The sequence below is a fragment of the Ictalurus punctatus genome, chromosome 17 (assembly GCF_001660625.3).
Source record: "Ictalurus punctatus breed USDA103 chromosome 17, Coco_2.0, whole genome shotgun sequence".
Classification (NCBI taxonomy): Eukaryota; Metazoa; Chordata; class Actinopteri; order Siluriformes; family Ictaluridae; genus Ictalurus; species Ictalurus punctatus.
Genome location: NC_030432.2, coordinates 23,770,895 through 23,784,377, shown reverse-complemented (window position 1 = coordinate 23,784,377; position 13,483 = coordinate 23,770,895). Strand labels below are relative to the sequence as shown.

General features: G+C 41.2%; 1 protein-coding gene across 1 annotated transcript in view; it reads right to left on the bottom strand.

The window, feature by feature from the left end:
• Nucleotides 1–13,483, bottom strand: part of frem2b (FRAS1 related extracellular matrix 2b) — a 106,322-nt gene that overhangs the window by 54,063 nt on the left and 38,776 nt on the right. The window contains exons 3-4 of the mRNA XM_053687480.1: nucleotides 6,339–6,485; nucleotides 2,760–2,990 (exon numbers count right to left, since the gene is read on the bottom strand). Coding sequence (XP_053543455.1) covers nucleotides 2,760–2,990; nucleotides 6,339–6,485 — 378 coding nt within the window. The remainder of the gene's footprint in view (nucleotides 1–2,759; nucleotides 2,991–6,338; nucleotides 6,486–13,483) is intronic.

Below are 13,483 nucleotides of genomic sequence, written 5' to 3'. Positions count from 1 at the left end.
ATCTCGCAATAACATATTTGAGCAAAAATGAATTATTTTGATATAGAAGTCATGGATGGCAGCATAAAATTGTGTTCCACAGTTTGTTTGTTTGTTTGTTTGTTTGTTTGTGTCTTTATATCTAAATTAACCAAGCATACAAAACGCCCTTAAAATCCATGAAACTTAATTGGTCCCTAGTGGTAATGTAATAACACGTGCATTACTAGCTCAGACTTCCCAGTATGTATTCCGCCACATTAATTCCCATAAAAATATTTACACAATGCCTTTAAATTGTTAAAAATTATAATCACAATAAACTGTAACACAACATAGTTTAGGACGGATAATATCTAATACACCAGATAAAATCACAAATTAAATTGAAATATGGCAGGAGATTTTTATAATCAAGGTATCTTTTATTATTATTATTATTATTATTATTATTATTATTATTATTATTATTATTATTATTATTATTATTCGATCAAGGGCCTACATTTTGAAGGGCAAGTGCACTAGAAGAAAATGCATTATTTTGATAAACTGAAGGCTAAGCGCAACCCACTTCAGTTGGTTTAAACCATTTCAAATATACAGAATCAGTTTGCAGTTTACTTAATAATTAATTTAATATCTGCACTGCAGTTAATGTAAGCGTTTCCGTGAATGTAAAATTACAATCAGAAGATTCGCTGATCCACCTTTAATTCCATCACTTCCCTCTACCCTTTGTTCGTTATTTTTCCCTATTCCACCCCTAATCGGATCTTTTTCAAAAAGAACAGAATCAGCAGAAACACTATTCTCTCTATACGAGATGAAAACCACTTCCTTATCATCTCAATTAATCAGACTTAAAAATGCTGATTTCCCCGAAGACATCACTGACTACCATGACTGCAGTTGAGCCCCTTTGAGATTCCACTGATATGTTAAACCATCTACTGAACAAGAACAACTGTGCAGAGAATGTGTGGCGGACGTTTTCTAATATGTTTTACAAGTAAATTTATAGCCACTTTTAGCAGCAATAACTGCAACCAAATGCTTCTGATAACTGGAGATCAGTCGTTCATTTACTTCTAGGACTAGGACTTACTCCTATGCTTTGCATCATTGTCTTCCTGCATAATCCAGTTGCGCTTGAGTTACAACTTACAGCCTGAAGACCGGACATTCTCCTTTAGGAGATTCTGGTAGAGAGCAGAATTCATGTTTCCCGCAATTGTTGCAAGTTACCCAGGCCTTGAAGCAGCAAAGCATCCCCACACTATCACACTTCCTCCACCATGCTTGACTGTAGGTATGATGTTCTTTTTGTGGAATTCTGTGTTTGGTTTACGCCAGATGTAACGGGATGCCTGTCTTCCAAACAGTTCCACTTTCTACTCATCAGTCCACAGGACATTCTCCCAAAAGGTTTGAGGATCATCGAGGTGTGTTTTGGCAAAATTCAGACGAGTCGTAATGTTCTTCTGGGTTAGCAGTGGGTTTCACCTCACCACTCTTCCATGGAGGACATTTTCCCCCAGTATCTTTCTGATAGTGGAGACATGAGCAGTGATCTTTATTGATGCAAGAGAGGCCTGTAGGTCCTTTGATGTTGTCCTTGGCTCTTTTGTGACTTCCTGGATGAATCGTCGCTGTGCTCTTGAATGAGTTTTTGAAGGTCAGCCACTTCTTGTAAGGTTCACTACTGTGACGAGTTTTTCCGTTTGGAGATAACAGCTCTCGCCGTGGTTCTTTGGAGTCCCAGAGCCTTTGAAATAGCTTTAGTAACCCTTGTCAATCACCTTCTTCCTCATCATTTCTGGAATTTCTTTCAACTTTGGCATAATGTGTTACTGGGTAAGACCTTTTGGGTCTGGGTAACCAAGTTCTATTTAAGTGTTGATTTGATTGAACAGGGTTTGCAGTAATCAGGCCTGGTTGCATCTAGTACAGCTGAACCACATTATGAATGCAGTTTCATACATTTGGGGAATTAGTAAATACGGGGAAAATACATTTCCACACAGGCCCAGTTGGTATTGGATAACTTGCTTGTTCAATTAATAACCTTCATTTAGAAGCTGTATTTTTGTGTTTACTCAGGTTACCTTTGTTTTAATTTCTGATACCTTTTCACAACACTGTACCAAGTACGCTTCAATATGTAGTAATGAAAAACACCCTTTAGTGTTCCTCAAGAAGCAGCACCTTTTAGACTTTTCTTCATTGGATCATTGGAGCATTAAATAAATCATCAAGTATCTGATTCATTTCATGCAAAACTGAGCTTTTTTGATGCTCCATTTGCCTAATGCCTGCCATATCCATATCGCAGAGAGCTGTTACACCGAATGGATGTTATGGAGAGTTTAACAAATGATTGAAACACAGTGAAATGTTAAGGTCAAAGAAAGTCATCACCCCATTTAGGAAGCTTTGTTTTACTGTCCGAGAATGGTCCTTTTCTAAGTCCTCGTTTGTTTTTCATATTAAAGTTAATATGATATATTAAAGACTAAAGGTATTACCTGAATAATAAGGGTCTGTAAAGGCTATTTTTGAGGATATATTATTCAGTGACGAACATTGTTCAGACCCAGACAAAATCTCATTATAAGATGCTGATGAGGTTTTACAAAATGTCAACGTATCTACACAAGGAAAGGCTAAATATAATCACAGGCTCAGGTATTCTGTCAGACATGGTTATAAGTTGGAGATAATTATCTATATCAGTGGCAACACAAAGTAGACAATTTTGAAATAGTTTGGCAACTCACCATCTTCAGGGTCGATTATCTGCACTGTAGCTGTCTGGGGGAACTCGAGCGCCCCCATCACAGGCTCAGACAGAACAATCTGGAAGGTTTCGGACTGCTCGTACAGGTGGTCACCGAGGATCCGTACCTTCCAGGTGGCAGTGGCCTGGCCTGGGTTGAACTGGACCTGTTTCTGGGCTTTGCCACGAAAATCTTTGTCTTTCTCGGCTGTGCCATCTTTGGTTCCAATACCTTTATAGTGGAAAAGGGTGATGTAGTGGGTGCGAATGGGAACCAATACTTTATAACAGATAAAGGGTCATTTTAGTACATAGTGCAAAGAAAAAGTGAAGTTTCATAACCAGTTAAATTTTTACCAAAAATTACCAATGTTTTGGCAACACTACCCTATTTTCTGTCTCGGTAAACATCAGCCGTGAGGACAAACATCTCTTATAAAATATTGTTGCATCAAAGGAGGCACTTTGTCGTCCATTAGACAGTGGAAGTTAATCAAAATGATCTCTGAAGGCTACTGCTGAGCTTGTTGCCAAACCACTACTACCCAAAATGAGATGGGCTGTATTTGAATGCGACTGTCCACTGGGGTTTGGTGGACATGGATGACTGACAAAGGCTTCATCGTGCCAGCTGGATCATGGCAGGGGTGCCAAGCTTTCTCTGACAGCTGGCAGGACCGTGCACAGCATGGGCACTGTGGTAATTAAACCAGTTGCCTAGCCTACAGCAATGGTCAATGCAAAAACAGAAGCAAACTTCAACTAGAAAGTATAATAAATTAACAGCAAAGATATGCCAGATATGGGTCTTTCTGTTGGAGACTAGTTCAGAAGGACAGAACATGAGCAGAAATGAGGGTTACTAGACAGACATGAAATTTAGGAGGCTTACTGAAACACTGTTGCACATATGAAGAAGAAAAAAAAGGAGAACCTATACTTTGAAGGAAAGAAAAAAAAATGCTTTGATATGTAAAAACAGACACAGGAGAGAGGATGAGTCCTGCCTCTATCTGCCCACACACGTGCCTGGGTAAAACTAAATTAGCCCAACAGGGCCAGAAAAAACATCAGTCTTCTGTTTGAAGAGGAAAAGGAAATGACTGCTTTCAAATTATATCTTCTCCACAGCAGTAGAACAGCAGGAGAACTTCACAGGGCCAAGCAGCAGGTCAATGAAGGTTAGGAATGAACACTCCTGGTCTCCATTCAGAGTGGAGGAGAGAATGATCAGCGGGTAAATCTAACCTCAGTAGAATAAGTGGAGGTCTACCTGCAGAGGTGCAGAAGATTCAGGCCTGCTTCAGGAACCGGTTGTTATTTTCTCACAGCTGCATGCGTAGACTCGGCTCTGCATGACCACCCTAATTGAAATTTAATAGTGTACTTGCTCAGACTTTATAAAGAACCTTGCTTTTTATTTGATCGGCTCATGCTTCCGAGGTTAAGACCTTTAATCTCAAAACTCTTTCAACGTCGACTGAATAAACATTCCCACTACTAGCATGACTCATTATTCTAAAATTCAGTAAGGATAAGTCCCTTTTTCATCCCTGCACTGGAGAGTTTAAAAGACCTGAAGGTCTAGTATCGCTGCACACTTTTGATTAGCATTTAAATATTCAGCACTCTACCCTGACTAAACCCACTGGTGGTTTTGGATGGTTAGCGATTTTTGCTTTCTAAACAGGGACAGTGGTAGCTCTGGGCTACTGACCAGAAGATCCTGAGTACTGTCAAGCTGCCACTAGTGGGTCCTTAATCCTGTCTGCTATAAGAGTGATGCATCATGGCAGACCCTGTACTCGGACTCCGGCTTTCCTAACAAGCAAAGAAAAGAATTTCACCGAACTCGTCCTGTCTCTTCGACAAAGCTGGTCAGCTATACTACGTCAATCTGTAGTTCTGTTGGTTCTACATACAACCTCGAAGGATTTCTGCAGATCTACACACCCTTAAATGTGCTAATGGTGCTTCTGGAGTCTCTGAATTTCCGATAGATCCAAACCAGCACAAATAAGAAATTTGAGCAGTGGCATCACCAGCAAGAGTTTGACAGGTCAAAGCTGACAAGCATAAGCTGCACTCTAAATCCTGTAAGATATCCCTAATGAGGAAAGTTGTTTTTATTCTGTGATCCTCAAGTAAGGCACTCTTTTCCAGAGGGAATCAGAGTGTTCAGTTCCTGTTCCTTTCACCCAGACTTTCACTTCCTCTGCCAGAGAACCTTGGGTCATTAGCATCGCCTACCCAGGGGACACACTGCTTAGCACTCCTTTTCATTTACGGTTTAACTTTCTGCTCTTTATTATAGACTCTGTAAGAGAACTCCAGCTTCAGAAAGAGAAAAAAAAAAAAAAAAAAGTTGTCCGTGCCTTTTAACGGGGGGTATTAAATCTTGTGCAATCCCTGCTGAAGCCAGATGGTAGAAAATGTCCTATACTCTCTGGTTTTCACTCAAAGAAGTCACTGAATGCATCTACGTACACACTTTTCATAGGAAACAGCCCATATACTACACTGAGTGTCGCTATTACTATAATTAGGACGGAATGGGAGAAATTACTCAGTAATGAGGCTATTTTTTGCCAACCTAGCAGCTGGCATCTTTTTTTTGTTGTTTAAAGTCAATATTTCGTTTTTGTTAACAGTGCTTGGCAATTTAAATCACACATCTACATTTTAGAAAAAGGGAACGGGGAAAGGGGATAACTAATGGCTAAGTCTTGCACTCTGTCCCCAATAAAAAACAAAAACAAAACAAAGACTATTCAATCTTAGAAAATAAGTTCAATATAAAGCCCAACATTTCTTCGGCTTATCATTTTTGCAAGAACCCCTTAAGGGTTCTATAAGTCTGCCGATCATACCCTAGAAGGTTCTAGTAAAGCCCCATTAGGACGCTAACCCTGAGAAACCAGACTGACCAATCGTGTCTTAAAGAGCTTAGGAACTGGAGAAGCACATAAAGTACGGCATTTCATGAGTTTCAAGTCTTCAGTCTTTTGATAACAAGGCATTACGCTTTTTCCAGAAAATGGAAAACGACAAGGTGAGCACTACGGAGCACTATTTCTGTAAAGCTGCTTTGAGACAATGTCTATTGTAAAAAGCGCTATACAAATAAAATTGAATTGAATCGAATATGGACTGACCTCCTAGGGGGACTCTCAAAGGTTTCAAATAGGAATGGTTTATAAAGCTTAAAATTGTAACCCTCAAAAAAAAAGAAGAAGAAAAAAGAACCCATCGTGTATGGCAACATTCTCCATGAAGGCCATATGTATAAAGATCCACGGATACGTTCAGAACATGTTATAATGTATGCCAGTTATAAACACGTAATAATAATTCATGTTACAATTTAAGGAACTACCATCAAAGTTGCGCTTTTATAGAAAATTAATGATATTAATATGATCAATCCTGTGGTATAAGGTTCATAATGCGCATTCATAAATAATATAAAGAGTGACATATATAATACCTCATGGATGCAATATAGCATGACATCAATGTGTTCATAGTTCATTACCTAAGCTAACAACGGTTAGAACCGTGATCATGGAGTGCGACTTACTGACGAACGAAGTCTCGCCGAGGTAACCCCTCCGTCTCAAGACCACTTCCAAGAACTTGGCCTCCTCATCCACCGTGTAATACTCCTTCTCCAGAGAGATCCAAGCCCAGGTCAGCCTGAACTGCTGGTTCTTCAGCTTGTTCCCTCCTGCGCACAACCACAATCATACTTGATTTCATGCTGAGTATATTCTCGTTACACTAATCAGGAATTGACACTTCTCGCCTACAAAAAAGCTCCTCAGGGTGTGTTGCAATTAGAGTAAAGGCCTGTGATGAATCAGTCATTACAGGAGCTGACAACCAGCAGAAAAAAAAAAAAGAAGACATTTTTGGGTAATGCTATGTTTATAATCTCACACGCGCTTCTGATAAAATGTTCTCTGGCAAAGTCGAGCATCTAATATTAGGCATTTAGCTACATTCTTGGTGATGGCCCAAAAGGCGCTTAATGTTACAGATAAGTTTATGATGGATGGACTTGTTCTTTGAAGTACGGCATCAAACGTAATCCACTTTAAAACAAGTTACTACAGCTATCTTCTTATGTTGATATGGGCACTTAATTTGGTCCAGCACTGACTGTGTGTCATCACTCAGCGCTAATATAGCAGACCAATACTGCAATACTGGTGACTCTCAGGTCTATCTGCTACTTTTTCAATGAAAATGAATAAAGAAAAAGGTTTGTGTGCTTCTAATCTGCATTTCTGTATTTTATCGATTTGTTTTGATGTCCAGTGTCTGAAAAGTCTCACTGCCAGTTCCTATCTGCATATATACATGGATAAACAATGACATCAAAACACACCCACACACCTTAAGTACTATTCAGACAGACAGTGGGATCCAAAAGTCTAAAACCACATTGAAAATCTGCAAAAATTTTTTGTTTTACATTTAAAACTGGGGGGGCTAAGGTGGCTCACACCTCCAGGGTCGGGGGTTGGATTCCCACCGTGGTCCTGTGTGTGCGGAGTTCGCGTGTTCTCCCCGTGGTGCGGGGGTTTCCTCCGGGTACTCCGGTTTCCTCCCCCAGTCCAAACACATGCATGGTAGGCTGATTGGCGTGTCTAAAGTGTCCGTAGTGTATGAATGGGTGTGTGAGTGTGTGTGTGATCGTGCCCTGCGATGGACTGGCACCCTGTCCAGGGTGTACCCCGCCTCGTGCCCCATGCTCCCTGGGATAGGCTCCAGGTTCCCCGTGACCCTGAAGGAAGGATAAAGTGGTGTAGAAGATGGTTGGATGGATGGATTTAAAACTGGAAACTAATTAAAATAAATTTCAAAAAAGGCAAATTAGAAGCACTCTCTAGAGTGGTATCAGACTTTAGGACCCCACTGTACGTCTGTTCTGTAATGCTGCCAGAGCACGATGCATAAATCACAGATATAGCAGCGTCTTCTCGATATACACGCCACGATCCCAAACTAAAATTCCTTGTGCAAAACATACATCTCATTTTAATCTCGACTGATTGCTCTGACCTTTATTACAGACTCTCGTTGTAGAGCGCGTCACTCCGCAAGTTGCTCTTGATCATGTAGTCATGTGACCTGTTCATCATGCATGAACCTCTGGAAGCCTTGCAAATGTTGCGTATAGGTTAGAGTTCTGCATTATAAACTCAGAGCTTAGTTTGGTTTGGTGTTCGGGTTTTAGCGAGAGACGAAACCAAAAGAAAAGATCGAGCGCTTCCGGAAGTATCTATATACCGAAGAGATTCCCGCAGGATATAACGGAAGCTTTACCGACATGTCGATATGAATGGGATGGTATATTACCTGGGGTTATTTCTACTGCTCATTTTACAGAAGGAAAAACACAGCATGCACATGAAATCTGCACAAAAAAATAAGTAATTAAATAAAAAATAAAAAGAGACTAACATGACTGACTAAAATCTACAAGGATACTTCGGTAATAATTCCATTACCCCGTGTTAAAACTAATCCTGTCCGAATAGGGGTTTAGTCACTGAACAATTCCACTCAAGAATGAAGGGAGGAATGATCCACTTGATTGACCTGGCCAGTTTGAGGGAAGAGAGATACAGAGGAGAAAAGGAACAGAGATTGGCAGGCACTAAACAAGAATCTCTTCTGGATTCACTGTTCCAGGCTATCAGTGGACCGTGGACTACGAGTTTGGCAGCACTACACAGGCACTAACCTCCCAGCATCCACCCATGTCCTCCCCTCGGTTGTCATGCTCGGTAAACCGGTCACGTCTCACTATGCCCATTTCCCTTTCATGAAAAGGGCGAGGCACAGACGTTCGCCCTGCTGTGTCTGGGTGTTTTAATGCTCGTGTCTGTGTGTGTGCACGCGCATAAATACTGGCTGATAGCACCTGTTCGTGGCTGTTTTATGTGGTCAGATCGACTCCCTACTGGGGATTCATTTTTGAAAGAGCTGTTCGCGACACATGGGCTGTGTGTTTACAAGTGTCTGTGGCGCGGGGACAGAAAAGCCAGGTTTAAAATCATGCGATGAAAATAAAACCAAAAAGTGCGACGTTAAGTACGACATTTCAGAATCAACTCAAACGGATGACCTGCTCGACGGATCCATGACCGAGGCCATCAAACCCGAGCTTGTATGAGAACGGATCACGTAAAAGATGAGATAAAAGAGCTCTCTAATGCACCCCCACGCTCAGAAAACAGAAATAAACCGTGACACCTAAAAGGTTCGGGATAAGCGGGGAACTACCTGACTTACCTTCAAAGTCTGCTGTTTGTAGAATAATTGCTTTTGTCAACAGGCTTTTGATGAAAGAGAATTCGAGATTCGCAGAATACAATGATTTTTCGACTGTTACATGGGTTGCTGCCAGAAATGCAAAATGTAGAAGAAATTAGCTTCAAAAGCAGTTGTGTGGCACTCTGGGAAATTCTGCCGTATGCCGTCGTGCCGGAAATCCGCCTCACGGCCAAAAAGTACAAATACGTCAGGTTTTAACCAATTCATTTTTATTAGCCTGTAACATATTTCGACCTCCACGTTAAGAAATCATAATTATATTTCACCAAAATGACATCTAAACATTATCAAATTGACTTTCCAATCTTGCCTAGGCCATGCTCCTGTGCACGGAGGCAGTTTAAAGTGGTGCAAAGTATAATCTTCGGTCAGGAGTAGAGATCGGTGGTCTTAGAATGTATAATGTATTGTCCTCACCGCGGGTTGGTTTAGTACTGCTGTGAACAAAGATGGCTGACGACGAAGTTCTGGCGGTGTCAGAAAATTTCGCTTAATCTCTTAGAGTGCAGCCGTGACGCTCGTCTAAAATCTACCGACAGAAGGGCGGCATACGATTACACGAAACTCACGGGACAGCTTCAAACATGGCAAAAAGCAAACAAAACGTATCGGACTGAAAGGAAGAACAGTTTGTTGTATTGCGGCAGCAGATAAGACCAGGCCACCTACTTCCACTGCTCCATGGTCCAGTTCGGATACTCACGTGCACATTGTATGTGCTCTCGGTGGTGGACGGGGGTCAGTATGGGCACTCTGACCAGTCCGTGGCTACACAGCAAGCTGTGATACGCAGCATTGTGTGTTCCGACACCTTTCGAACGTTTTCAGCAATTTGTGCTACAGTAGCTGTTCTGTGGGATCAGACCAGCCGGCTAGCCTTCGCTCCCCACGTCCATCCTTGAGCCTCGGGCACACATGACCATGTCACAGGTTCACCGGTTGTCCTTCTTGTACCAACTTTTCCTAGGTACTAACCACGTCATACCCACAAGACCTGCCATTTTGCAGACGCTCTGACCCGGTCGTCCAGCCATCACAATCTGGCCCTTGTCAAAGTCGCTCAGATCCTTACACTTGCCCATTTTTCCTGCTTCCAACACGTCAACTTCGAGAACTGCCCGTTCGTTTGCTGCCTGATAAATATATCACCTATTGACATGTGCCACTTCACCAAGACAACTAATGTTTATTTACTTCACCTGTCGGTGCTTTTAATATCATGGTTGATCTTTCTAAATCCTACAGACATCCTACAAACCACCATTCCTTGAGATATCTCAGACAGACTATTTAAAACCTATTTGGCTTGGAAAACTATACGGTGGAGCAGTTCGCTCAGATAATAAACCAGTGATGTAGACCAATGCTCTGAGCAACATTACCAGTGATTATTTTCAGACTAACTAAACACTACATGAAGTAGTTCCACACGGATAAGTTCATGCTTCATGTAGTGTTCAGTCAAGCTCGGATGAATCAAGATGAACTTATTTATTTAACAGCACAATCTTGTACTCGTATACCTGCCAGATTGGGACAAGTTTGTGCTTTTGTTTTTGTCTGAGCTGTAAATCAGGACAGGCACCTCAGCAGACAGGGCCAAGATAATCTCCTTATAAAGGCAACTCCTCGGCTGTAGATGTGCCATCCAGTGCTCGGACCGGATAAACTCATGCCGGCTATCTGTGAGGGGACATTTACAGGTGTGTCTCGTCCATATAATCTAAACACCGATCGGAGAGCAGGGTGAAATGTATACATAAGCCTTGAAGGTGGACCGCATGGCCTTCCTCTGCGATATCAGCTCTTACAATGCTTTATATCCGTTTTACGTGCATCGTTCTATACGTCTACATAGCAAAGGACGGGCTCAGTTATCGATTCTCTTTACATAGAGATTCCTCAGAGAGGAATAGCTGCAAAGGATAAGAGCTACATATGGCGTTATCTTTAATGCATTATTTCACATGAACAAATCATGAAATTCAAATATTCAAAAGCTGGTACTACAGAGCTGGTGAATTTTTTAAAAAAATCTGATTCATCAGGAGGAGTCGATGGATTTTTTTTAGAACAGCCGCTCTAACAACAGTTCCAGCCGTAATTCGGATCACAGGTTCGTATGAAAGTCCTCGTTATTGTTATACGTTATCGTTTCTATAGTAGCGACGAGTTCACGGGGACGTGTACGCTGGACGCTGCGTAAAGCCTAATAATAACCGGATTAAAAAAAAAAGATGTTAAATGCATGACATGTTCTTTAATAAATGTAACAAAAAAAAACAACTAATCGTTAATAAATTTCTGTGCAATAAGGAGAATAAAATACTTCTGGACATGCTGTGATAGGAAAATAAACACCTGGACGACTCCGCTCCGCATCACACCGCGTCGCTATTGATTATTTTCTTTGAACAGCACACTAAGTGTTTTATTCCTTACTTGGATCACATTTATTATTTATTTTTATTTTTTCACCTGCGCAGGAATTGCAAGGGGAGATTAGTAATTAGCTAACGGGTGCAAAAAAACATCATGTTCCCTGATGTAATACTTACATACAGTGAACAAACCGACTCAAGAAACTCTGCATAAATGCTTTAGGCATAAAGTTCTCAGCTTCCCAGGTTGCTTCTCAAGTTTCTTAATGCAGTAGGTGCAGAGTCTCAGACACACTTCAAAGGGAATTTGAGTTAATATATAACGCAGGTTTAATTTTCTGAGCAAGGCTTTGGGGTTAACGTCGGTCTCTTCTAGCCTTTTTTCCCCTGACCGTAAAATCGAACGGAATAAATACAAATAAACTCATAATCCTTTTTTTTCCCTCTCTCTCTCTCTCTCTCGACAGATCAGTGATAAAAATGACTTTCCGATTAATTGCTATAAAAAGTCCTACTCAATTCAGTAACAGCTCAGATGCCTAGCAGTTGTCAGTCACTTTTTTCTTTTGACAGTCCTTTAAACCTGTCACAGGCTGACAGCAGCGTGCGCAGGCACTGAATAACTTCACAGCTCCTGTAATCCGACACTTATTTCAAGCTCCACTGAAATAGAATAATAGGAAAGTAATATACAAGAACATGACCTCTTTTATACATGCTGCACTAATGTGGTTGGGTAGATAATATCACCATGCATCATGAAATTAATAATAACAATCCAGCTACAAAATCTTGTATTTGAACAGTTAAATTAGACTGTTTGTGAACCGCACATCGGCACTGATTCACAGTCCTTCAGAGCGGTGACGAGTCTACTCCGGTTCCGGACTGCTGATAACCAGAGCATGGACTTGTGATGGTTTGTTGAGTTATGAATAGAAGCGGTGCCAATTCATTGCCTCGTCTCTTCGCTAAGACTAAGCTGCCCATATTTGGTGATGAGGGTCCTCCATACACGCTAGTCCCAGACAGACAGACATACAGACAGACACACTGGTGCTTCTTGCCAACATCTGGCCTGGGAGGTATCAATGTTGCCAATGGAGGTGTAGTCAATGCAAGCTATTCTGACTGTTGAGCACTAAAGTCTTTGTACTTAAAGAAACTTGTAAAAAAAAATGTAATGTATTGTAAATGTAATGTAATATGTCTGCATTGAAATACTTGTCCCATGCGCTTTGTGGTTTCAGTGCTAAGTCGATGGCCGTATTTTTGCAATTCTGTAAATCCTGGGAGAAATCAGCGGCCGTCTAATACCTTGACGTCACATGGGGACACACTTCTTATTAGCGCAGTTAAAGTGGCGTTTAAAATATGAAAAATTAAACAATCACAAATAAATAAACAAACAGACAAACAAAAAAAGGTCAGGTTTCGGCACTAGCTCTTAAAGGAGACCTATTTTAAGCTTTTTTACAGGATGTAATAAAGTCTCGGGTGTCCCCAGAATGTGTCCGTGATGTTTCAGCTCAAAATACGCCACATGATCTGCTGCTCCCCGCCCCTTTTCCGGAAGAGAACAGCTCGTGCTTTGGATACTACATTAGCCGTGGAATCCGCTAACAAGCTCGTTCACGAAGCAGTCTGGTGTAAAATGGTTAAGGTATTTACGTCCTTCAAAAATAAAACTTCTCCACCGTGTCTTCAGTGGCTCTGATGCCAGGAGTACATGACGACTCTAATGTTCATTCTTTACAGCCAATAACAAAACGCTTATAGGTATTCGAAAGCCCGGTTAACTATTTAATGCGCCAATATCTGTACACTAAAATGACTATTCGTTTGTTTCCTACGCTATAGGGCTTAACGAAATACGTCCATACGCATACAGTGTGCTGCCACGTCTGGCAGTATTTTGACTCAGAGAGAAATATGAAGCTTGGAGGTCAAAACAGCAGAGCTGCATGTGCAGAACATTACAAATACAACGTGACGCTCT